Source organism: Phyllopteryx taeniolatus, chromosome 9 (assembly GCF_024500385.1).
Source record: "Phyllopteryx taeniolatus isolate TA_2022b chromosome 9, UOR_Ptae_1.2, whole genome shotgun sequence".
Classification (NCBI taxonomy): domain Eukaryota; kingdom Metazoa; phylum Chordata; class Actinopteri; order Syngnathiformes; family Syngnathidae; genus Phyllopteryx; species Phyllopteryx taeniolatus.
The window spans coordinates 27,626,334-27,651,234 of NC_084510.1; the positions used below are offsets into that span (position 1 = coordinate 27,626,334).

At 42.6% G+C, this 24,901-nt stretch overlaps 1 protein-coding gene across 1 annotated transcript in view; it reads right to left on the reverse strand.

Annotated features, from left to right (window-relative positions):
- The window catches only part of LOC133483089 (neuron navigator 1-like), a 42,887-nt gene that overhangs the window by 5,092 nt on the left and 12,894 nt on the right, over positions 1-24,901 (reverse strand). Inside the window, 25 exon segments of the mRNA XM_061783699.1 lie at positions 24-221; positions 668-786; positions 864-1,060; positions 1,306-1,377; positions 1,517-1,671; positions 1,750-1,985; positions 3,710-3,878; positions 4,389-4,487; positions 4,562-4,653; positions 4,734-4,908; positions 5,583-5,739; positions 5,818-5,999; positions 6,594-6,715; positions 7,018-7,129; positions 7,244-7,327; positions 9,499-9,576; positions 10,739-10,794; positions 11,758-11,928; positions 12,194-12,351; positions 13,255-13,296; positions 13,376-13,780; positions 14,039-14,223; positions 14,302-14,792; positions 17,362-17,662; positions 18,646-18,796. Coding sequence (XP_061639683.1) covers positions 24-221; positions 668-786; positions 864-1,060; positions 1,306-1,377; positions 1,517-1,671; positions 1,750-1,985; positions 3,710-3,878; positions 4,389-4,487; positions 4,562-4,653; positions 4,734-4,908; positions 5,583-5,739; positions 5,818-5,999; positions 6,594-6,715; positions 7,018-7,129; positions 7,244-7,327; positions 9,499-9,576; positions 10,739-10,794; positions 11,758-11,928; positions 12,194-12,351; positions 13,255-13,296; positions 13,376-13,780; positions 14,039-14,223; positions 14,302-14,792; positions 17,362-17,662; positions 18,646-18,796 — 4,207 coding nt within the window.

The following is a 24,901-nucleotide window of genomic DNA, read 5'->3' on the forward strand; positions in this document are numbered from 1 at the left end:
TGTCACGAGCTGATCTCGCTTACCAGCGGATCAGATTCCACTGAGCTGGGTGTAGTCTCCTTGCGAGACTTCTCCTCGCCGGCTTGACCGGGACTACTGGAGCCGATGCTCGGGGGAGGAAGGTGGAACAGCTTGGCCTGGTCCTGTTGGGCGGAAGGCCAAGGCAACGTGCCCCTCACCCACTCCACGGGGTCCTCCCACACCGCTTTCTGGCCGTGGAACTGCCGCATACCGGGAGGGTAAAATTAGAGCACCTTGAAAAGGAAGAGGCGCCACCATCTGCAGCTTCGTTCAACTTTTGGAGAGACCATTGTGTTTGGACTTCAGGAATTAGCTTTGAAATAATTTCTGATGTCATTTAACAGAACCAAAAGAAGTGTTCCGTCTGATTATACCCGTCACCCGTTTCCCTGGACTGGTCATTCGTAGGGCACACACAGACAGGGGTGTAGAACTGGAGCATAAGGTAGACATGTTTACTTCAAGGACGCAGTCAACCACTCAGTACTTTAGTTTACTTTACTTTAGCCACTGTCACAATGGTAGACACAGCGGACCACATCAGCTATCACAAACTAAACGTTCCTAAAGCTTTAAGTGGAATGCAGAGAGAGCAGGAATCATAAAGTAAAAGAGGCAGGAGCTGTGTGTTATGATGGTCTCTCACCTTGATGCCATCCTTGGCTCCCTCTTGCAAGTAAGGAATAATAGAATGGTTCCAAAGGTCAATGAACCATGACCGGAACTCATCTACAGTGACTGGACAGGACAGGAAAAAGCACGGGCCTGAGGAGACAACGGCGGGACACATTCAAGCACGGATGCCAAGATGTCGCCCAAAATCATTTATCGGGGTTTCATACCAATGAGAAAGTCCGACGTGCTGTGCTTCTCCAGGAAGGTATGCAGGTGATACCACAGTTTGGGAACCCAGTCCAGCACCCGGACCAGATCCTCATTGGTCAGGTTCTGCTCGTCCTCTGACTCCATCAGCTTCCTGTGCAAATAGCGCACCAGGAAGCCATTGGCTGGCTCCACGTTGTTGGAGAAGATCACCATCCTGAGACAAAGGGGGAAGTTACAAATCAAACACAAATGGGTGTTGTTCAGGGTTGGTGGACAACTCAAGACCCATTCCCAGTCCTAGTCAAGACCCAAAATCCAACATCAGTTGTCATTGGGTGGAATGCCAGCTTTTATCAAATTCGATTCAAATTGGGTCAGACGGCATCAATATCTTGAGAACAATACGTAACAGTTGTGTTGTTGTTGTCTTTGTACTGCTGATACAATGACACCACTAACCTGAAGCTGAGATGCAGGCTGTGGTTTGCCGTCATCTTCACTGGCTGATTGCTCGTTCCGATGATGTACGGGCTGAAGAGGGAAGCAAAGTCACACAGGGAAGCGAATTACAAAGGACGGGTTCCAAACAAATGTGAATATGTGAATTCACTAATTGACGGCGTATTACTGTAACACGCTTTTTTAAAATGTCAGTTTATGTATAGATTACCATTTGTGGTATTTGCACGTCAGCGCTCCGTTGACTAGTTCGCTGACGGAAGCCGGATCGTGAATATCGTCCACGATAATGACCAGAGGGTTTTCGGAAGAGCTGGTTTCTCGGTCTATTTGATTGGCCAAGTTTGAAAGATACAGCTGCAGATCCTGCGTGAAGAGACAATGGAAACAAGTGTCGAAATGCTGATTTTAAGAAAGAGGCCGTTTGTGTGGCGTTCCTCTCACCTTGCATGACTGACGATGCATGTTGAAGGTCACCACGATGCCGTCGGAGACTTCACGGGCACTGCGGTCCACCAGGTACTCGGCCAGCCGCGAGGTCAGGTAGGTCTTGCCTGTTCCGCTTGGTCCGGATAGGATGAGTCTGCGGTGTTTGAGCAGCAGGCTGATGTAGTGTTGCATCATGGGTTTGGGTATTAGGGTCTCGAAGACGAGGCTATCCACACACTTTTCCTTTAAACCTGGGCCAAGGAGCAGAGATTTTGCAGATACGCATAAAGATAATGACTCCGGATGTTGTTGTTTTTTACAACAGTGTTCATTTACCGCGCACTGTTATACAGTATGACAGATTTTTTTTCTGAACTTATGTCTATGACAAAAATCCCCTCACCAAAATAAAAAAAACTAAACTAATAATTTGGTCTCTATATCCCGGCCTATTGCGTGTAGGTCTGGAACATATCCCCAGTGATTAACGGGAGTTCACTGTACTTTTGTTACCATTGCAATTGGGATTGGTGAATGGAGACCAGTATCATCTTCAGACAATGTTTTTTTAGGGCTGTTAATTAGAACGCCATCATCTCTCCAACGGGGCTCAAATTTCTCTGGACGCACAAGTTTTTTACATCCCTGGCAATATGAGTTGAACGCAACAACACAATAAGCGGCCTACTTATGATGAGTCTCAAGTTAGGCACGACAAACATGATGTTCGTTATTTGAGAAAACGGCTCGACGCTTGTTAAGGAAAGACGATGACGGGAGGAAGAAGGCAAGTTTGTTTCACCTCGCATGCCCTTCATAAGCAATGTGTTGCCCAAGCATTTGGCTCTGAAAATAACTTCCAGTGTAGCGATGGCAAGCGAGCCCACCAGTTAGCGCAAGTATAGGGTTCCGCATTGACATCCACGGTGGGGCAGGGGGGAGCGGTGGGTCGACCAGCTGGACCCGGCTGGCACTGAGTTACAGGGCATCGAGTTACGCAGGAATTGGACACGATTTTCCGCTTCACTCTGGCTTTTTGCAGTCTTCATCGGAGATGGTCTGGTGGAGCCATATGTGGTCTGCTAGCAATGTACATGTGTAAAATTTTACTTTTTCCTAGTAGGCATATTTGAGATTATTAACATTTAAACGGGGTGGACACATATAGACAATCGGGCAAATTTGAGCATTTTCCCTCCTTTTTGATGAAAGGCCCGATTAGCAGATATCTTTGAAAAATTACCTTGAGTGATTATCCTGTTTTCTGTAGTATGAGTGATTTTTGCCTCCTGATCTGCTCAGCAAGTGAAGTCATTCACCACAATAAAATGATTTAAGCAGGCTACACACATAGTGATTTTGATCCAGTGGTGTCACTAAGCCTGTTTCAGGGGGACTGAAACCCCCTGAAATCATCTTAAACCCCCCCAAAATTATTAGGTTGTTACTGGTGAGGTCAAATTCTTTAGTGTCATCTTGTTCTTGTTTGTTCCGAAAAATAAATTTTTTCTCAAACTCCCTCCCCCGTCGACAGATATTCTGCTGATGGTACGACACTACTAGGGGCTAAGCCTCTCCCATCCATTACATGATGCCCTGTTTATACAATGTTTTTTAATTTGGATATTTTTTATTCTTAACCATTTTTTTAAATGCAAGAGACCTCACACTACGAGGAAAAACAATCCCCATTTGTGTGCTTACTGCTTTAATAGCGTGTCGTGTACTTGTAGTGTTTGTGTACCCCACTTAAGCTGCGTTGAAAATCCTGCACCAGATGTGAACGTTGTTTTGGTGTGTTGTTCTTAAGGTTGTCAGGTCTGTAGTGTAATCTTTCCAAGAATATTGGGAGTACATTTGAGGGCTTGCATAAGGAACTGACCAAGCAATTCTGATTTGTTTTACAGTACAGTATATGTATCTTGTTCTTTACTTAAACTGCGGAGGTAGATGAGATGGTCAATTGTGCCTGTACCTTTGAGCGCCACAGTGATGCTGGTGGGCCCTCGGGACATGCAGCGAGAGGGCTGCGTCTCTGGAGCGTCTCCGCCCAGCACCCTCTTGATGTGACCCATGCTGTAGCTGTAGATGGAGTCCGTCGACAGGCCGAGACTGTAGGTGGGGTCCACCTTGGCAACGTAAACCTGGAACGAACGGCACAGCAATGAACGCCAATAATTGCCAAGAAAATAAAGGAATTCTGGACTATAATCATCCATTCATCCACATTTTACGTCACTGCCTTTTTAAAAAAAAACTGATTAAATTAATTTTCGATTCATCCAACCAGATGGAGCGGATGCGGCAAAGAAGGAATGGGAGAAACTGTGCCAGGTTTGGGGCTTCGCATTCAAAATACTTGAAGCCATAATCCCGAAACGTCTTATGTCGGAAACAGAGAAGCCAGTGTTGTGTCAATGTTCATCTCCCAGCATTCACACAATTGGAAAATCCTCAAATGTCAACGCTACAAGCTCAACTGATGTATTTGCCGTTATCGCCTCTGTGTTTCCATCACCCCTTGCACTAGTTGGAAGGCTTTACAAGTAACAGCATGCTAAAATTAAATGCAACAGCTGATTTACAAACGTCAGTATGCAGGTTACACATTCGGTGCCTGGGCCAGGTGGTACTCAAAGAATAAGCTGTCTCACCTTAAAGGCCTGGCTGACGGCAGAGTCCAGCATGGGCCAGTCCATCCTGCCGTTGACTCTGACGGTACCCAGGAAGAAGTCCTGCTGTTTCACCTCCTGCTGACGCCAGGAACAAGGCAGATGATGCGCATGTATCATGATGTCTGCAGGTGGACAAACAACAGTATACTTACATCTTTGAAGACGTGCAAATCTGCAACGCAAACCACCACCCTGACACGGTGGTCGTCTCGCTGCGAAGACAGGTTTGCGTAATCCATGGAATCTGCCGGAAGGAAACAATGATTGGATGACTGACACATGGACCTTCAGTAAACTGATGACATGTCAAGGTTTTAACTGAACCTGTGCTGGTTCTTCTGGCCTCGTTCACTGTGAGGGAATGTCGCGGTGACAAGTTGGCGAGAGATGTGAGACCCGAGGACTGGGAAATGGAGCTGGAGGGTCCGGGAGATGGACAGGGGGACAGGCTGCTTGTCTTCAGTTGGTCGTTTTCCACCTTGAGATTTTCCACAGTCCTCTGTTGGCACAAGAATGACCTTATCAGTTAGATCTTGCACTATATAAAGGGCAGTGAACTCCAATATGTGATGGTAACAGGCTATATTTACAGTGCACAATTCTGAAATTTTTATTTCAAGTGGAACAATTGGGATATGCTTCATGGCAGTGTAAACAGAAAACAAGGTATTGAAATCAATTATCTTCAGATGGAAATCAGGTGTCTGGATTAAACATTTGCGAGTCCAGTGTAAACACACATATCAGATAAAATCAGTCAATGCCAGCTTGGCATCATTAATGAAACATACATACATCTGCCCAAACAACACAAATAAACACATTAAAAAAACACCCTGTGTAAATCAAAACCAGAGGAAGCATAGACAATTAATATCGTCTAAGTATGCTACATTAGACGTGTGCCCATCATTAAGTAAGCTAAATATTGCAGACACTGACTATTTGAGTAATTCTTCCAAATCAATGGGAGGGGATGAGTCAGACATAGAGGGCTCTAAAACCATAGCATCTGCATTAAATGGATGGTAATCATTTACATGGTACATATGATAAATTGCATTGTACCTAGAGCGGAGCCTTGAGGTACCCCGTACTAACATCAGATTTATCTTTAGTGGCAAGGGGTTATGTTGTGTGGAAAAATTGCAATGAAAGAAAATATAATTATACCTGCATGTTGGTCATTGTCTCCTGCAACTGCTCCAGCTGATGGGCTGAGGTTAAAGCCTCCAGCCGGATGTCAGTAAGTTTCCGCTCCTTCTCCCACAATTCTGAGCGAAGGTCCAACACAACCTTATCATCCGCCACCTCGCTTTCCTCACAGAGCCTGCAGATGTTTAGGCTATGATTACTGCACTCCGTTTTCTGAATGTTAGGGTGTTTTAATTAAGAGAAGGCGCATTACCCGGATGTTGAAGCAGAGGCTGAGTCTTTCATGGACGATGGCGGAGAGTCAGCCCCATCACGGTGGACTTTGGGCGACGGTGGTGCCGACGACTCTGGGGTGGCGATTTCCTCAATGTCGGCATAGGGCTCTGTTGGCTTAGAGCCCTTCTTGCTGAAAGCCTTGTTGAATGAGCTGCGTAACTGTCGAGGAGAGCAGGGAAACAGTAAATGTAGTTTTTAAATCCGCTAAATACACAATACAGGCGTCGGCTTAAGATGGTCCCAACATACGTTTCAACTTTACGAACAGCGTGCAATGAACTAGTTCACGTAGCGGCAAAAGCACATTTGTGGTTCTGTATTCAAAAACTCACCTTTTGTGGGTTTTTTTCTTTGGAACATATCCCTATTCATTTTTAAAGCTAATGTTGTAAGGTGACATTTAAAAAGGTTCAGAACATATTTATGTCATACAAAGTCATATTAAGTATGAGCAGATGTGATTTTCCCTGTTCGACTGCTGTAAACTGCACACAACAGTCTAAATAAAGCAGTTCAATGAGACAAAATGAGCTTAGGGACACAATAAACAGGGAAAAAATGGAAGATGAAGGGTTTACAAGCCATCGCAACTCACCTCATATACCTGAAATTAAAAGCGGGTGGCGGCATGAGGGACACATAAAAGTGTTACTTAATAGGAGGATCATGAACACAGGCGGGAAAGATTCTGTGCAGTCGGTTTTGTCACCCAGTAAAAGTTGCAATCAGTTTGTGTGAGGAATGCGTCCTCACCCAGCTTTTCTTCTTCTTCTTCTTGGCCTCCTGTTCCTTGAGACTGCCCATGCTCGAGTGGCTGATGGTGCTGGCGAGGCTGGAGAGGCTTTCCGATGAGTTCTGACGATTTATCTGCAGTTCTGAATTGAATAAAACCAGAAAAAAGACACACATTTAGTAATGGGGTGTGCTAGAAATTTCATTTCATGTACAGTATCTCACAAAAGTGGGTACAGCCCTAATACGTAGTTTTGTAAATCTTTTCTTATACCTTTTCATCTGACTACACTGAAGAAATGATACTTTGCTAAAACGTATTCAGTTTACAGCTTGTATAAAAGTATACATTTACTGTCCATTTTATAAGTCAACACACAGCCATTAATGTCTGAAACGCTGGAAACAAAAGTGAGTACACCCCGAAGTGAAAATTGTTTTCTACCTTTAGATACGATTTCGGAATTATTGAGAGCATCCTGAATGATGTCATGGGCCTCGGTGTTCTTAGTCTTCAGAATCTCGATGGTGTCCCTCAGGTCATTCAACTCGGAATCCTGAAGGGAGACAAAAGACAGAAAACACCCAGCATATTTCTATAATTTGTTCTCAAATCTGCTTGTCATTGTACATGCGACAGGAGGACATATAGTAGAATCGTTATACCAAACCTTCTGTTCAGAGCAAACAGACAAGGTCTGCAGGCGAGATGTCATCAGTGCCAGGCTCTGTTCAAAAGCTGCGACCAGGTTAGCCTGTTTGACATACGCAAAGAGTTTCAATTCAGGTTCACCAGCTGCAACCGACATGTTTATAAGCTCAGAAAATATCTTCTTGGATGGTGTCACAAACAGTGGTGTTGCACCGCAACAGCAACGGGCACCGGGCTCATGATGGGTTGTTATACACTACTCACAAAATCTATATTATATAGGCTCTTGGGTGAAATTTCAGGATGAACCTAAAACGCACTATAACCTTTAAAGATGAACGGAATTTGACCTTCTCTAAACCTTTGAATGCACAAGTCCAACTGTTCATTGTTTCTGTACTAACAAAGACCTGAACATCAAAATTCACAACAGGTGTTTGATCCATTTCCAAGGATGTCCACTTTGATGCCTTTCTGTGACTCTTCCATTTCCTCTGTATCTCTGTTGCAATCTACTGATACTAGTCTGTGACACTCTAAACTCAGAGGCCACTTCCCTCTCCTCCTCTCATGGTTGAAGCTTTGCAATGCTGAGTTACTGTTGATCAAACGTTACTCAATGTCAAAATGTGAACAGCACGATGAAAAGAACTGTGTGAACACCAATTCTAATTAAACCAGGAAATGTATTGGTTAATTTATAATCAAACACCTGTTGATTTTTTTTGTTTCAGTCAGCTACTTATTAGAGAACAGCAAGATGTGCCAAAAGTACTGAAACAACAAACAGTTGGACATGTGCATTCAAAAGTTGAGATCAAATTAAGTTCCGCTGTAAAAGTTAGTACATTTTATGTTCATCCTGAAATTTCACCCAAAAGCCCAATATCCCTAACTTTTTGTGAGTAGTGTGTTTTATGTTTGCAATAACCAACAATTCCTGTTTGTGATGTTATTTCACTCGAGCGACAGTCCAACCAACCTGGCCTAACTGCTACACCCAACATCCACAGGAGCGACCGGTTAGCGGGGAGGGGGGAGGGGGGCAGGCAGCGAGCAGCAGGAAGTCCGCGAGTCAATTAGCGGCCAGGAAAATAAAAGAGAGGGACAGTGGTGGTTAGGCGTTGCAATAACCCGGACAGTGACACGCATACAAGCAGGTGTTGTATTGATCAAAGGCCAGGTTAGTTTAAAGAAGTTAGAAGCGTTAACACAAAAAAGCGAGTCAGTGTTAAATTGGTTGGTGTTAATCGCTGGATTTACACTGCAATACCGATGTAATGCCGATATAATGAGCAAATGCCCAAATGCACATAAATAACTCAACAAGAGTCAGCAGCGGGCAGTGACCACACAGAAGTAAACAACAATGCATTAAAAATACAAATATTAAAATATTACAAGGCATGAAGTTGACCTGGGCTTACGCTTCCCTTCACTGATTTAAATGAGGGTTACATCTACATTACTCCACTGGCAATTATTTTGCTTATTTAATGAAGGACACTCTTGTAGTGTAGCGTATTTAGACCATGTATGAGTGTACATGCTTCTGGGATTTACGGCTGGTGTTTTATAATGCGTTTTTTGTTGTTTGGTCAAATGCGGGTGGGTATATGTCACCAACTGGAATACAGTGATCCCCATTCATTGCAGGAGTTATGTTCCATATCCACCTGCGAGAAGGGAAAATCTGCGATATAGATTATTACCCCATATGTTTGTGATTTGCGACTCGTGGATTCACCTACCTACCGACCTATCCTATGTTATTTTATGCTATTATTTTTTTTTCAGCATGTAATGGGATCTTGTTGCCAAAGACCTACGTTGAAGTGAGCTGAAAAGCGAGAGAAACTCTAGCAGGACCGTGATATGAGTTATAGTTACCGTACTATAATCTGATGATGTGAGGCTCCTATTCCTGGGGTATATTTTTAATATGTGCGTTTATGATGCACTCCCATTGGTAAATAACATTACCATATCATGATTGAAATCCACATTTGGAAGACCTATTTTGGATCTGATCATAACAAATTGTATGCGTCCGTCCCCCCCACCCCCCTCTTTATGCTGCTTTGACTCATATCCCAAATTTGCCCCAAAATATCTGAATCATGTCAACTTGAACTATGCAGTCTAAATCCAGTCAATGTGCCAGAAGCCTGTATGAGCAGCAGGTAACGGTGAAGGAGGTGTTGTTCTACTTTTAGATTAAGGAGAGTGACTGTAAGTCAAAGTCAAAAGGAGCCGTCGTAAAATCGTACGTACGTTGGCAGACAGCTGCATGGTCAAGTCGGCGACCTTCTCCTGCGAGGATTCCAGCTCGCGGCGCAGTTTGCGGATTTGCTGACGACGAAAGATCACCCATCACCTCATTAAACAGTTATTTTTATTATTTATATTTCTATATGGATCAAGGAACAGAACAAAAGCAAAGTAGAGTTTGATTGTGTTTATGTCACAGACAGTCTAATTACAAACTTGGAAAAAAAATAATAAAAATTACACATAGCCTGGAAGAAGGGCCACAATGAAGGATAAAAACACTATAAAAGTCACATCAGTGACTTCCAAATTCAACCAAAACTTTGGAAAAACAATGTCAGGATACCGGACTGCACCTCAGTTACGCAATTATGAAAGGACTAACTTGTGTTTTGTTTTTTACTATTTATCTATTTGTGATTTTTTTTATGACACTTTTCAAAAAAGAAGGACCAGATTCAGCGTGAAAATAAAGGTTCATAGCAATACATTTGAATATCATAATTTCAGTAGTTCAACTGAAAAAGTAAAACTCATATTATATAGATTCACTACACATAATTATTTTTTATATTATTATTTTTGATACTTATATCTCACAGCTAACAAAAACCCCAAATTCATGACCTCAAGAAATAGTAATTCAGAAAATTATTCCTGTCCTTTAGTAAGACCCCAATGTCTCACCAAGTGAATGTTGTGTGTAATTGTTTTTACACTTGTATGACACTGAAGAAAAATATTGAGTTTGTGACTGAATGTGGCAGTTCCACTGTAGATACTGACTGACAGTGTTGCAATCATAGGATGATGATGGCTTTTCCGAGAATGTTATGAAGTGTGAAAATGGCTTCTTGTGGACTTTTGGTGGCGTTAAGGAACAATATTTCCCACTAAATACAACACAGAACATCTGACAAATGGGCTGAATTCAAGAGAAAATGACCCAGTTTCTGCGCCGCGGCCTTACCTCCCCTTGTATCCTGTCCTCATTCTACCGAAGGCATTGCGTAAGCATGTAAATGAGAGGGGTAACTTGAGTCGAAGTTGTTAAAATTGCAGTAAAAATAACTGGCTCTGGGCTTTTTGTGAACTAAATGATGATCATTAACACGGCAATAAATGATGATCATTAACACAGCAATATTCATCCTTTACCGCAAGTCATCGTTGGTCATTAAAAGTGTTATTATTCAGCTGCGAAGGCCAGCAAATTATTTTGATGAAAACGTGATTTACTCACCGAGGAGGAGTAGTTGGATGAAGCATTGGAAGCTAAAGAGAGCACAGAGCCGTGCACTGAAAAAGGAGGAAAAAAAATATGAGTCCAAAATTTGAACCATATTTAACATTATCAAAAACTATTTGGTTCCTCATTGAAGGACTGCATAGGTACATACAGTAACTTCCAACCAGCACAACATTAGCTACTGCAGTCTCATGAGATGCGATACGAGAGCTTTATCAAAAAATACAAAGATAGCAATGCTCACTTTTGATTGACACTCGCAGAGATGTATACATTTAACAATATCCTTACGATTGGGATTTAAGTTTGTAGTGATGTACACTGTGAATGGGCGAGTCTATTTGAGTTTGAGACGGGGGTCAATGGCATTTTTTAAATTTGAGCTACCCCCAACCATTTCTGATCAAAGTAAGCAAAATCGGATGTCTCTAAGATCCTGACCAATTATCCTGTGGTGTGGGGTGTGTTAAGAGTGATTAGAGGAGGAAGGAATGGTAGTCGTCTTTTTTACGAAAAAAATCGAGATCGTGGAAAAACCCCTGGAGAAAGTGTGAAAAAAGACTATTGACAAACTTGAGGTGAGTTCTCAAATTAAGTTAACGGCTGGTCTCATTATCCTAATAACACTATTGGGACCTTATTGTCTGGGCAAATTCACTCTTAACACTTCTCAGACCAGAGGATAATCCTACAGAAGAATTTATCTGGCATTTGTCGTCAGTTGGAAGGAAAGGGGCCAAATCATGAAACGGAACAATAGCCAATCAGGAAGTGACCTTAAGCTCTCGCTGTTATCGGACACATAAAGAGGAGCAACTCGTCCCCATCACGGAGTTCCTGTTTTGACCACAGAAATAAGGGCTTAAGATGGAAAACAGTTTAACAGGTTTATCATTCATGATTTTGTGAGCAGAACTGGGAAGAAAAATCACTCCTCCCTTACTTTTTTCATGACATCAAACATCACTTAGATATTTTCATCTCAGGCATTTTTTCCCCCCCCAGAGGCTCACCATCGTCCGCCTGCTCACGGAAAGAGCCGGAGCGCATCATGCTTTTGGGCCGCTCCGCCAGCGACATGGGGCTGCCAAGCGGGGGGGAGCCGTAGAGCTCGCAGTCACCGGGGGGCCCGATGCTGTTGGAGCGCGATATCCTCGGGGTGCCCAAAGAAGAAATTGGGGCAACTATCACGAAAGAAAGAAAGAGAGAGCGTGAGCAGAAAGTGGGGGGCTACAGTACACAAACACACGCACCCTGATGAGCCAGCAAAAAGCAATGCTAAATGCTAAATTTATCGTCGTCTGCATTTTGCCTTTGTCTCCCAGTTACCACCGTTTATAAATCCAACCCTTTTCTATAGTACTCGTCCTCATTAGCTGGCATAGACCACGGTCAGTTCTTGTTGCAAAAATGCTCCGCTGTGTTCAGGTGTAGGGAACGTTCGCTCACCCACGTTGGTGAGAGGCGCTTTGGTGGCGGACAGGAGGTGGAGCGGACGGGTGGGCGACGGCAGCTGAGGCGGGCTATTGCGCTCGGACGCCGCGTTATGCGAGTGGCGTCGTCCCGGTTTCATGCCCTCACTCTCTGACAGGCTTGAGCTGCAGCGTCTTGTGGAGAAAAGAGCGATCGTTTTAGCGTTAAACACGACGACGCATGACGATGAGGTGTAATGACAGGGTGTCCTCGGTTTTACGATGGATTTTGGCATTCTGAGTTTGTACGACGGTTGGAAGGCGTCGTAGTCTCCAACCAAATGCTAATCCAAATTACTATTCAGTTACTAAATCTAATGTAACTTTGGTCATCTCTATGCCAGCAACGGATAGTGACAAGCAGAACATTTAAATGCTCTTCAACTACATGGCAAAATTAACCTGTGTTTGAACCTGTTAGCATTCATACAACAGAATAAATTACTTTACAACTAATTGGGCGAAGTTTTCACACCAAATAGATCATCATTAGTTCACTGTATTAACTTTTTATGACATTTTCTTCATGGCCGTGTGCTGAGAGATTGTAAGATATAAAATAGGTGCTTTGGCTGCATAAAGGTTGGGAAACACTTCTCTAAGCTGTGGTAATGCAGTCGTAAAGTCCTAATCAGAGTACATATTTGTGTGAAAAACACATTGTCTGCAAATGAATGCGGTCGTAAGTTTGGTGGTGGTCGGAGGGGCCATAGGCCCAGAATGGCAGCCACGCTTCTGTCAGGCTGTCCAAGGGCAGCTGAGGCTAAACTAGTAGTTTAACACCACTGGGGTGTCACTGAATAATGTGTGAAATTGTCTTTGAGTATCTAGAAAAGCACTATATAAGTTCAATACATTATTATTATTATTATTATTATTGTTATACAAATCAAATGAAAAGCAGTAGGCACTGCAGTAACTGAGCATGCCTTCTTGTGCCACGTGACCACATATTCTTACACTGTGTGCCATTCATAACCTCAAAATCTCATATACCGGGACCATGGTAAACCGAGGACCATCAGTTTATGAACATACTCTAAGCCTTTCTTTGGCAAGGTGTTCCTATCTGTCTGCAACCTGCGGAAAGACAGTAGAACAAATTTGTATTGACTGGAAAAACAAAAAAACCTCCATTGGCTGTTGAGATGACACCGACCCTTCTGAGAGGTTGAGGGACGTCCTGCTCCCAGCACCCCACGTCCCCGCGCCTCGTTCCTTATCCTGTGACTCATTGGCGCTAAACCTGGATCGAGGGGGCACGCTCATCTGCAGGGGCAGCGACTCCATACTGCGGTGCATGGTTGACAGTTTGGGATACAGCAGAGGCGACCCCCCGAGGCTGTCGCCGGTGTACGAGCCGGGCGAGTCGATGTGCAGCACGGGCGCCGGGCTGGGGGTTAGGCGGGCTGCTGAGTGGGAGGAAACTAGGTCCTGGAGCTTGGAGTAAGGGGGGACTTTGGGAGGGAGGTCCTGAATTGTCACGCAGGAGTCCAGGCTGTTGGAGTTGACCTTGTCCAAGTGAGCCAAGCTGGGTGGACGTCCCAAAGACTTGACTAACATCCTATAGGGAGAAGACATAAATAACAAAATGTGTCATACAGAAACAGCATCGTTTTTGGGGTTGCATGTGAGATGTAGCCTAAACCAGCTGACCAAAAGGCAGATTACACCTCAGGCTGGACTTTCCTAAGGCAAAGCTATGTTTAAATACACAAAATGTACAGCTCATCTCTATTCTGTGAGCAATTAAATTTGTACTAGACTGCTATCCTCTCATCTATACAAGCAATAAGATGAATCTAGGGCGAGATGGAGACACCTCGGTGTGGTGGGCGACGACAGTTCGGGATATTTGCTGCTGCTGGTTCGTCTCAGGCCGTGCAGTTTCACGACGGATTCTCGCGAGGACTCGGACGAAACCTGATCTCCTTTCAGGGAAGCACAGTCCATGTCCATGTCAGCGCACACGGCTTTGGCCCTGGCCTTCTCCTTCTCCCGGTCGGTCTGGTTCACCGGGACAATGATGGTCCAATTAGACATTTTGCTGCTAAAACTTGTGGGTTCTTTCACTCTGGGGCTTGCCATGCTGACGGGCTTCATGGACAGCAGACTCGTGTCTATAGTACCACTGACGGGTCGGGACGCGGGACGACCGATGACGCTGAGCGTGCTGGACTTGGCGGGTCGAGGCAGGCTGCGGTACTGGATGCTGTTCCGGGCACTGGGCCCCAGGAAGCTCGGCTCGCCACTGGCATCAAAGCTGTTCTTACGTCCAGAAGGCGCTCCTGACCCTACTGGCTTCATTGACATGCCTGAGGACTTGGGAGTTTTCCCCACAGTAGCAGAGCCACTGGAGATGGTGGCACCCCCTGCTGTCAGCACTGTGGCAGTACCAGTGGCTGCAGGCGGTCTCTTGTAGCCAAAGGAGGCTCTGGTCGTGGGTTTGACTAAACCCGACGGTGGCTTTCGGGGCTCCATGTGATGATCCCGGCCGGCGTCAGAACGTGACCGTTGCAGACCCGCCGTCTTGATGGAAATCTTGGATTTATCCTGTGGCTTGTCATTTTTTGGCGCTGCAGAGAGAAAACAATAGCACAGAAAAAGACTAAATATGTCAGTGCATACTTTTCAAACATTCCCATCAATAAAAATGACAGAAAGTTTAAAGGGAATGAAAATGATGAATTGGATGAAAGTGAAACGACTAGCCTGATCACATAAAACATTTGCTCTGCAGCCAAGTTAAACTATAAGCAAAGACACATCTGTGTTTACTTGGGGGAACTTTTATGTGCCTCACGTGTGAATCACTGCCAGACTTTAGATTCATAAAAGGTAATAAGTCCTTGTTCATAAAGTCAATGTAAAACCCAGCATGGGCACGTAATAAAAGCAAACTTTAATCTTACTTAATTTTGTTAATCCATTTTCTAAAGCGTTTGTCCTTATTAGGGTTGCGGATGAGCCGGAGCCAATCCCACCTGACTGGCGGGGTACAACTTAGAATAGTTGCCAGCCAATTGCAGGGCACATATAGACAAAACAACCGTTCACGCTCATGTTAACACTAATGGAAAATGTCTTCAATGAGTCTAAGGCCCGCCGCACACTGCACATGTGGCCTAACCCGACTGGAATGGACCATTGTGAAAAAATGAAAAAAAAATGTAATAACTCGGCTAAATTGACTCCAAAAATAGGTTGACACAAAAGTTCTCCCTCCAAGCTCCGCTGGGACCCCCCCCCCAAAACGATAAATTCCGCCCGGAAACATGTTTGCGCCGCTGGAACCCATGTTTCACACGGACATTTATTGCAGACGGACGAAGTTTTGGGGCAATGAAAAACTTTGGCGGAGAGAAAAACGACAGCGCAGCGTCTGTAAGCAAGTTTTAAGACTCTGCTAGATCTGTTATGTACATATAAGTATATGAACTGAATAGTAGTTAGCATTTTTTTTTTTACCTTAAATGGTGTCGTGCTAATGCTCATCGCGATTGCTAACCGTTTAGAAGAATTGGGTGCCACCAGCCAGATTGTCACTATCCTGGCCAGTACCGTGTCTGGCTCCTCAGCCATCTTTGCGGTTAACTGCGGGTATTGTACAAGCGGGACTGTAAAGCCCTTGGGTCAAAAGGCCAGCCGCTGAAGGATTTCCGAATCCAGGTGTTCAAGGATGTTCAGCGGTCAGATGCCTGCCACATCTAGCTCCAGAAGAAGCTCATCTTCATCACTTGAAAGCCTGACCACCAGTTTGGTTGTCCCCCAGCCTGTCCAGTCACACACCAAATGAGGCTGTGCGTTTTGATCTGGCCCTCTTCCATGCTCCTGTACATGCCAAGAGCCAGACCTGCAAGTACTGCAGCAGCAAAGTCCACATTATTAGATGAAATGTGGCCTGCAGGGTCTGCAAGGTCCACCATTGCATGAACAATGAGCGTAACTGCTTCATTTGGTACCATGAAAAAATGGCCTAGTGGTGTTAAATGTGACACTGCATATGTTGTACTGCACAAGCACTTATATTGCAATGTTCTTTCTACCTAAAAGGTGTTTTTCTTGTATTTTGTCTTGATATACTTGTTCGATTTTGCTTTTACCACTAACGGGCAAGGAACCGAATATGGTAACTTCGTTAAGGTTGAGTTTCTGAATGGTCCTGATATATATTTTTTTATAATTGCAGCAAAATTGCAAAACTTTGTTATAACCCCCAACAACACTCTCAGTTTGAATTTTTGAATTTAAAAGTATTTCAATGAGTGCCCTGTCAAGGGTTAAGGATCAAAATCCATCCCTTACAAAAAAATTTAAATACATGTTAACTGTACAAATAATAGTGTTATTATCGATTATTATTCAATTATTCGATCAATAATCAATAGAATCAATTTTAAAAGGATTCAATAGTGACAGCCCGATTGTTGACTCACACTCTCATACTGAGCCATAGAGCCCTGCACATCTACCGACGCGCTGCAACCAGAATCTTCGAGCCTGTATCAGGTTTTACGGCCTCACATACTATATGTTGGATCGTATTACTTTTACTGAACAACGTAAACATGTTGTGATTGTCAAGGAAAACGGTTGCCACAAAGAGATAAAGATGGTGAGAATAAAGGAGATAATGTGGATATTTTGAGAGGCTACCTCACCACATTCACTGGCTGTACCCCAGCGCGCTTTGTACATCGCTCGTGTGCATTTTGGCGACAGAGACTGCACACCTCACGAGCTCATCCACAGGTACATATGAAATTATAAACATAGTGAAGTAATAATGTAAAACACAATACAGTATGTTCTGTTTTTGTATGGCTTGGCGGAATCTCGGTTTTGTAGCATGTATGTTTTTGGAATGTGGGAGGAAGCAGAGTATGTGGAGAGAACCCACGCAAGCACAGGGAGCAGAGATTCAAGCCCTAAACCTCAGAATTGTGAGGCAGATGTGCTAACCACTAGCTAACATGCTGCCCTTCATTACACTTTATTTTGTGATAACTGGCAATACAACACTACAGACTCATTTTAAGTTTATGAGAATGGATCCATTCCTGATAAAGGGTTAGGATTTTTCCACTTTGTCTACTGTGCAAATAAGTTATAGTAAAAAAAGTCTTGACGGATGGTGGATCTCACCTGCCACTCTCAGCATGCTCTGCGATGTATGGGTGATGGGGGAGGTGACCCCCACTGGAGGATTTCGACTCTTCTTAAAGCTCCCCGGTGCGCCCAAACTCTGAGGTTTCCTTGTTTCGCCCTTGACGCTCAGCTCATCGCTCAGACTGGGCGGCTTCTTCCTCCACTTGCTCTGCGCTTCCGTCTTGAGACTGCCCGTGTCGTACCCGCACGCGTCCACCTTGTGGCCCGCCTTGCCATCCTCGCTGTACCAGGAGAGTCCACTTTCCACCAGGGAGCGCTTCTCAGCGTCGGTGCGCAGCTGTTGAGAGACGAGAGGCGTAGTGAAGATAACAATCGCGTGCTGTCTGCTGTCTCCCCGCGACTGCGCTGTTAGTTGTAATCTTTGTTTCATCTCAGCTGCATTCCAGAGGGGAAGAAGCAGAGATAAGTCAACTGCCCTGAACACTGGAAAGAAAAAATAACTATTATAACTATTAACTACTATTAACTATTATAGATTTAAAGTGGACATATAACGCAAAATTTACTTTTTCATTGCTTGTATACAAATACAGTAGTTAGGTCTCTGGCGTGTCTGCCCACCCATAAGTGTAAAATTGAAAAACAATTTGTGTTTGGTGATATGACCCTGCACCACATACGCATAGTTTAGTGGATGAACTGCTGCATCCTTGAGTTAAAATGCTTTTATTGCCTTTGTGGGTCCTCACTTTATTTTCCCACACTCTGGTCTCAGTCATCTTGTTAATAAAAGCCAGACTTGCCATTGGCCCAGCAGCATATGGGGCGAGGCTTCTTTGCTCAGCTTTTCCCCTGGGAAGAACAATGTCCCTTTTGTAGAAACATGGAAGTCAACACTATCCTTAGAAAATTTACGTTTTAAATGTTCAACAATTTAACATCATAAAATGAGCCGTGGAAGAGTAACCCTGCAACCAATGCAGCTCTCTCAATGTCTTCTCATGTAGTTGTATATGTGAGGCAAGGCGACTTCGACATGGAAGCATATACCTTGGGTCAAAACCAATGAGGATAAATAACAGTTTTTTCAACGTATACATAGGCAACATGTCTTTGGGAGCACGATTGACTGCAATTGCCGTCCACTGGATCTCCTTCTTGTCATACAGAACATAATCTTAAAATGTATCCACTCAGGTCTGTTACCTAGCAGGAATTTCAGTTGCTCGTCGCTTTATTAATCGATAGACTAGATTAATCTCCCAGGCCTAGGTCAACTGGTTACATGTCACTGCTTTAAAAACAGTTTTACCAGCTCACCATGACGGAAGAGTTGCGTCTGGATCCCAGCGGTGTGTTCGGGAGCGAGTTGAGCGACGAGCTGGCGTTGAACTCCTCGGAGCTAAGGTTGTCCGAAACCTCGCCGTCGCCGTCACTGAGCCCGCTGCTGATGGAGCTGCTTTCATCCCAGCTGAAAGGAAGAACCACCAAATACATAAAGCTAATGACGACCATATGAAGGGCAGATCAGTTGAGGCTATAAATCCCGATGTTAGCGGGGGAAAAAAAGCGGCAGACTAAACTAAACAGGTGATTTTGACTTATTTATGAGGGTGTGATAAGCGATCCTGATCCCCGACATTTTGGTTTAATCTTTATTAACTGTTGCTTCAAGGGAAACGTCCCGGGATGCGCCGGATATTAAAAAAAAAAGAAAAAAAACAATAACTAAGACCTCTGACAGCTTTAGGGTTAATTCAGGGTCTAGTCCGAGTGAGAGGAAATCGGAGCGACAGCCCACCTCCCCACCATCCCCCTCTCAACACAACCTCCTGCGTGGCCTCCAAACAGATGCTGCTTGGTCGGGCCTGGTGGCCAAAAATGAAAACAGACCTCCCCGCGTGGGACCATGGATGCGGGACTCAAATGAACTGTACAGAGTTAAAACTAGTCCGCCTGGAGGTAAATATTAAGAGCAATAAAACACCTGGCATTCAAACCCAGTTAGAATTAAGTATAATTACACAGTTGGTTGTCAAGTTTCTGCTGGACCGCTCTCAGAAATGTGCTGCAGTGGAAAAAGGTAAACTAATAAGAACCTCTCATGTTTGAGTCGGTTTGCTTCGTTTCTTGTTGGCCACTAATTGCCATTTGTGTCTATGAATCCTAAAATCCGCGAGGAACTGTGCAGGGAAATGGACCAAAACATCCCATACTTTCTCAGACGTGCGTTAACCTTGACACTATATAACGTTCTAACATTTTGTGGTACTGTAAATGTAATTACAATCTTATATTGTATGCAATCCCTCCAATGATTGAGAATAAATACCTTTTGCGTATTAAGAGTACTGTATACTTAATCCTTAGCTAAGATTGGACAATCAAATAGAGTACATTTAATAAGAAACGTAAACGTAAAGAAAAAAAACTTTTGATTTAAATGTTTATGTTAGCATTTTCTCAGTTAGCCATGACTTTTTGAGGAAAACTGACTTTAATAAATAACTGCAGTTCAGTGTTAGCATTTTCCCAGTTAGCTATGACTTTGCGAAGCTAACCTTGGCTGTAAAACTAAAGACTACAGCTCAAAAATTACAATTCTGAGCTGGCAGTTTTGATTTAAAAGCTAGTGTTAGCATTTTCTCAGTGAGCGCTAATGAATTTTCTAGGTTAACAATCTTTAATAAATGACTACATTTCACAAAAACGACTACTTTGAGCCATTTATGTGTGTTAGCAGTTTCTCAGTTAATCATTTTTTAAGACAAGGTTGGTTATTCTGTAGCCAACTGGGAAAATGCTAACACTTATTAATGATGACGCGAAGTATTCATTTTTGTGAACTGTAGTAATTTATTAAAGATTGTTAACCTAGAAAATTCATAACTAAGTGAGAAACCGCTAACACACATAAATGTTGGCTCAAAGTAGTCGTTTTCATGAACTGTCATCATTTATTAAAGATTGTTAACCTAGAAAATTCATAACAACTCAAAAATGACAACTCTCAGCAAACAGTTTTGATTTAGTAGCTAGTGTTGGCATTTTTCACCATTGGTTTTGACTTTTCTTTTCTGACAATCTTTCATAACTGACTGCGTTGATTAAAATGACTACTTAGAGCAATTATTTTCCATGTAAATGGTAATGTTTTCATTTTTTCAGTTAGCCCTGACTTAGCGTGGCGAACAGTAAATGACAAGTTTATGAGAATGACCGATGATTTCAGATGTAGTGTTAGTTAGCAATGACAATTTTCTAAAAATTCTAAAAATCGAAGATTTGAAATATATTGAGGCAGGAAACATATTAGCATTTAGCAAACATTTTGCTATCAACTATTGCGTTAGATAAAGAACAATTCATTAGGGATAGTATTAAACCTTGTGTACTGTTCTTTGTTGTTTTAATTGGAGATGATATCCAGATGAGAAATATTTGCAGCTAGGACCTCTATTAGCACCTTTTTTATTTTTATTTTTTAAATTAGCCTCCTCAAAACTAAAAACTTTTCTATTTCATGTCATTATTCTCAGGACTTGGCAGGGAAAACCTCTTCCAAGGTAATAACCTCTTCCTCCTCCTCCCTGTGGCACAACAAATCCCCCAGATGACGCTATGCAAGAGCTCCGGGGAGGTATGACTAGTGTGTAGCCTTGGAAAATCTTCCCCAACCCCCTCGCCCCCCACCCACTCATTAGCACTCTCTCTGCTGTGCAAAATGACCACTGCAGGAGGCAAAGACAATATACAATGGGAGAGCAGCTAAAGTTAGTATACACTCACTCCAAGCTTCATCTGATTCCACGTACACAGTTTAATGTGATCCAGTAAGGAAGAAAAAAAAGAATAATAGTGCTTAGTATTGATTGAAATTTTCAGGAAGTTATTAATTTTGTGGTTGTAGTTTGCAAAAATACTGCCATTTCTCCGTATCACTGATGGCATTTGATAAGATTGTTGTGTCTTCCCCCATAGTGCCATCATCATCAATATCATCATCATCCTCCTTATCATCAGAAAAAAAGCAAGACATGTACTTGCTGGCTTCTCAATTGGACTGTACAATATACTAATTTAATACAAATAATACAGAATGACGTTTCTTCGATGAAATGTCATAAAACATCATTTTCAATATAAAAATGACCATTACTATGCAGTGTATATGATTTTGGTCTATTTCATTTTTTAATTCTCACGATGCACTTTCAACAAGGTAAATTCCATGTTTGTTTTGCACACGTTTGGAAATTAACATCATCCTGATAAATATGGATACAAAAAAAGCATAATATACAAAAATATGTATTAATATTAACGTATATATTGTGTCTACAATATGTATCATTTAAATATGACATTACTTTTAGGTATTTGAAAAATATCCGTGTATTCTGTAACGGTATTACTAAAGTATATCCATCTGTCTGTCTATCACTCTAGTCCAAACCAATCAAATCAAGACTGACTCACATTTGAATTTACATAAACTCATTATATACACTTTAATCTATATTACATTTAAATATTAAAATGTCTTCGATTGTTTGGTAAAAAATAAACATGCATGAGTTGAAATCTGGTTCGTCGATCTTTTGTGATGTGAAAATGTTGCCTTGATGGTCTGTCTATGCTTTCCCAAATCCAGCAGGAGGCATGGTGAGTTATAGCTGAGCCTCTCATGGCTGCACTTCACACAGAAAGAAATGAGGTACATCAGTAAGTAAATAATGGGATCTTTACAAAAACAACAAAAGACATTGGTGTTTGAGTGTGTTACAGGGTTAGAGTTGGCCAAGACAGAGGTAGAAAGCGAAGCTGGACTGGAAAAGTTAATTCTCTGTCAACTTCAGACAGAAAAGTCCCCTCCACCCCCGCCCAGTTTTTAGCCGCAATATGGCTAATGCGCACTTGAATTATGATGTTTCATGTTCTTTTTCTTTTTTTTTTTACCCCACCCTGATGGATGTGGCCATTTCGGTCAATGTTAACCCCGATGCGTCAATGGTGCCATGTCAGCATGAGAAAGATTTGGCAAAAGAAGCCAAAGCATTAAGAATTATAGGATGAACTCAACTCATGAGCCAGCAACTCGTCTGACTTTTATTTATTCTCCCTGAGAGCGCCGGAGTGATGCTTTACTATTTAAATAGATGACGAAGCAACGTGGGTGTTTTTTTTGTTGTTGTTTCTTTTTCTTGAGTCATTAATTTGTTGACCCCCTGATGAGGGAATGCCACTTTTCCCCCAGATGTCTTTGCGGATAAAGTAACGTGATGATAGTAATGTTTCAACACTTTATAAGATCCTACATAGGGCACAACAAATCACAACATAGACTGATTTAAGTGACTCAATGTGTTCAGTGGAATTTTCCGTGCTAGATTAACCATTTGAACCAGAATGAGATTCGTCTCAGTTTCACCACACGGATGCGCTTCAATGTTTTTATGTTTTTTGTTTGTTTGTTTTTTTAACTAACGTCGAACACAAGCCATTCCGTACTACGGAGCCCCTAAAGGGACATGAAAAAAAAAAGAAAAAAAGAAACTTGTTTCTCATTCTAATGAAAAACTTTCTCATTAGAACGAGAAACTTTCTCATTCTAATGAGAAACCTTCTCGTTCGAATAAGAAAGTTTCTCGTTAGAAAGAGAAACAAGTTTATTTTTTTTTCCCCCAAGTCCCTTTAGGGCAGGGGTGTTTTTGCTGCAGGCCACATCATAGTTATGGTGTGCCTCGGAGGGCCGTCATGAGCGCGTACACATATACAGTAAATGTACAATTGCCTCATGTTATTACATATAAACAAAAAAAATTGATGAATAACTATACTTGAAACCAGCAGCCAGTAAAAAGTTTATTTTGAAATGGGGATTGGTAACAAAAATGTTATATAAAACAGAAGACGGTTTGCAATGTTATTTTAGCAAGAAACATGAAGTCGACGCACTTGATTTGCTTACGCGGGCCACATAAATTGAAGTGGCGGGCCGGATGTGGCCCCCGGGCCTTGAATTTGACACCAGTGCTTTAGGGGCTCCGTATTCCCCAAAGCAGGTAAATGAAAAAAAAAAAAAAAAATTCTTCCCATAGATCTTAATAGAAATAATCATCAAACTCAAACACTGTTATAAACCGTCAAAAGGGTCATATGTGATTTTTTTTTTCCTCAATTAAAAAGTTACCAAGTATATTAATCACATGTTGGTGACAAGTCTTCGTCAAAATACCCCAAGGATTCAGTCTCCTGTGTACATAGAAAGTCTCAGATTGCTGAGTTCAGCTCAAGAAAAATGGGAGCAAAACAAAAACAAGTGTCTTTTTGTTCTGTGTATTAATACGTTAATAATTTAAAACTGTCTGAACTTTAGTGAGGACGCCGTAAGGCGGAAGTGAATTGAAAGGAAAAAAAAGTTAACCACTGGAAAATGTAAAAACATCAATGCAGTCTACCAAAATTTTGACAATGAATGATGAGTCTCACTTTGCATAACTTCCAGTGTGTATTCTCTTTTCAGCACATCTTGTTAACGCTTTTGGTTATGCGTGGCGGCTTTTGTACAAAATCCAATTTGACAAATTTTAGAGAAAACAAAACAAAACACAAAAACAAGCCAGTTAAAGCATAAACGTGGAGGTACTAAAGAATGATATTAAGCAATCGTCTGATGCGAAATGACCACGGAAGCCCCCTGAAAGAACTCACGTGTGTTCACAGCGGAGACACAATTGAGGTCAAAAACATGTGAAGCTTCAATAGCCAAAAGAGCGCACTTAGAGGCTCTAAAAAAAGGTCCGACCCGAGCCAGGAAAAGGGAAATTGAGTGCAGACTGCAGGGACCATAAATCTGGGATGAGATGACTGCAGCAAAAGCCTTCATTAAGTCCAGAATGTCTTTGCTTGGTACGCATTTAGTTTCCACCAGCGAGGCCGTTCGGGGTGTCATACGATACGTGCCAAAGCGTTGAGCGCATGCACTCAGCGCCAGTCGAACCTTATCACCGTTGCCATGGAGATGACATTGCCAGGGAAGCATCTTAAGGCAGTGCTTTTAACCAAGAAGGAATAAAATGCACTACCAAAGGCAAGAAAAATGCATGCACCCAAGAGTAGTGGCAGACACTACGGAAAGCCATTTGAGCGTTTATTCCATATCCAGCTTAAAGCCCATAATAGTACAGTCTTTGTCCTCACTAGTAAGACAATTCAGTGCACTAGTGGAACGACTGTGTCTTCCTAAAAATGATTTTCCACTTCAACAACTACATGTTAGTAGTAAGGCAAAACTGTGCACTTGTTGACCTCTGCATGCTACTATTAATACTAGTGAAGTGCTAGATGTTAACTAGTTAGACGTATGATGTCACAAGTAATACTAGTAAGACGCAATTGTCGACTAGTGCACAGTTTTTCCTTATTAGTCACAGTAGTTGTCCTACTAAGCCAAAGTTGTCCTACTAGTGCAGACAAATAGCATATTAGCACATGGTGGATGGTGGGAGTTTGAGCGTTTATTCGATATCAAGAGTATCCATCTTAAGGTCGTACTAGTAGGCCAAAAGTGGCA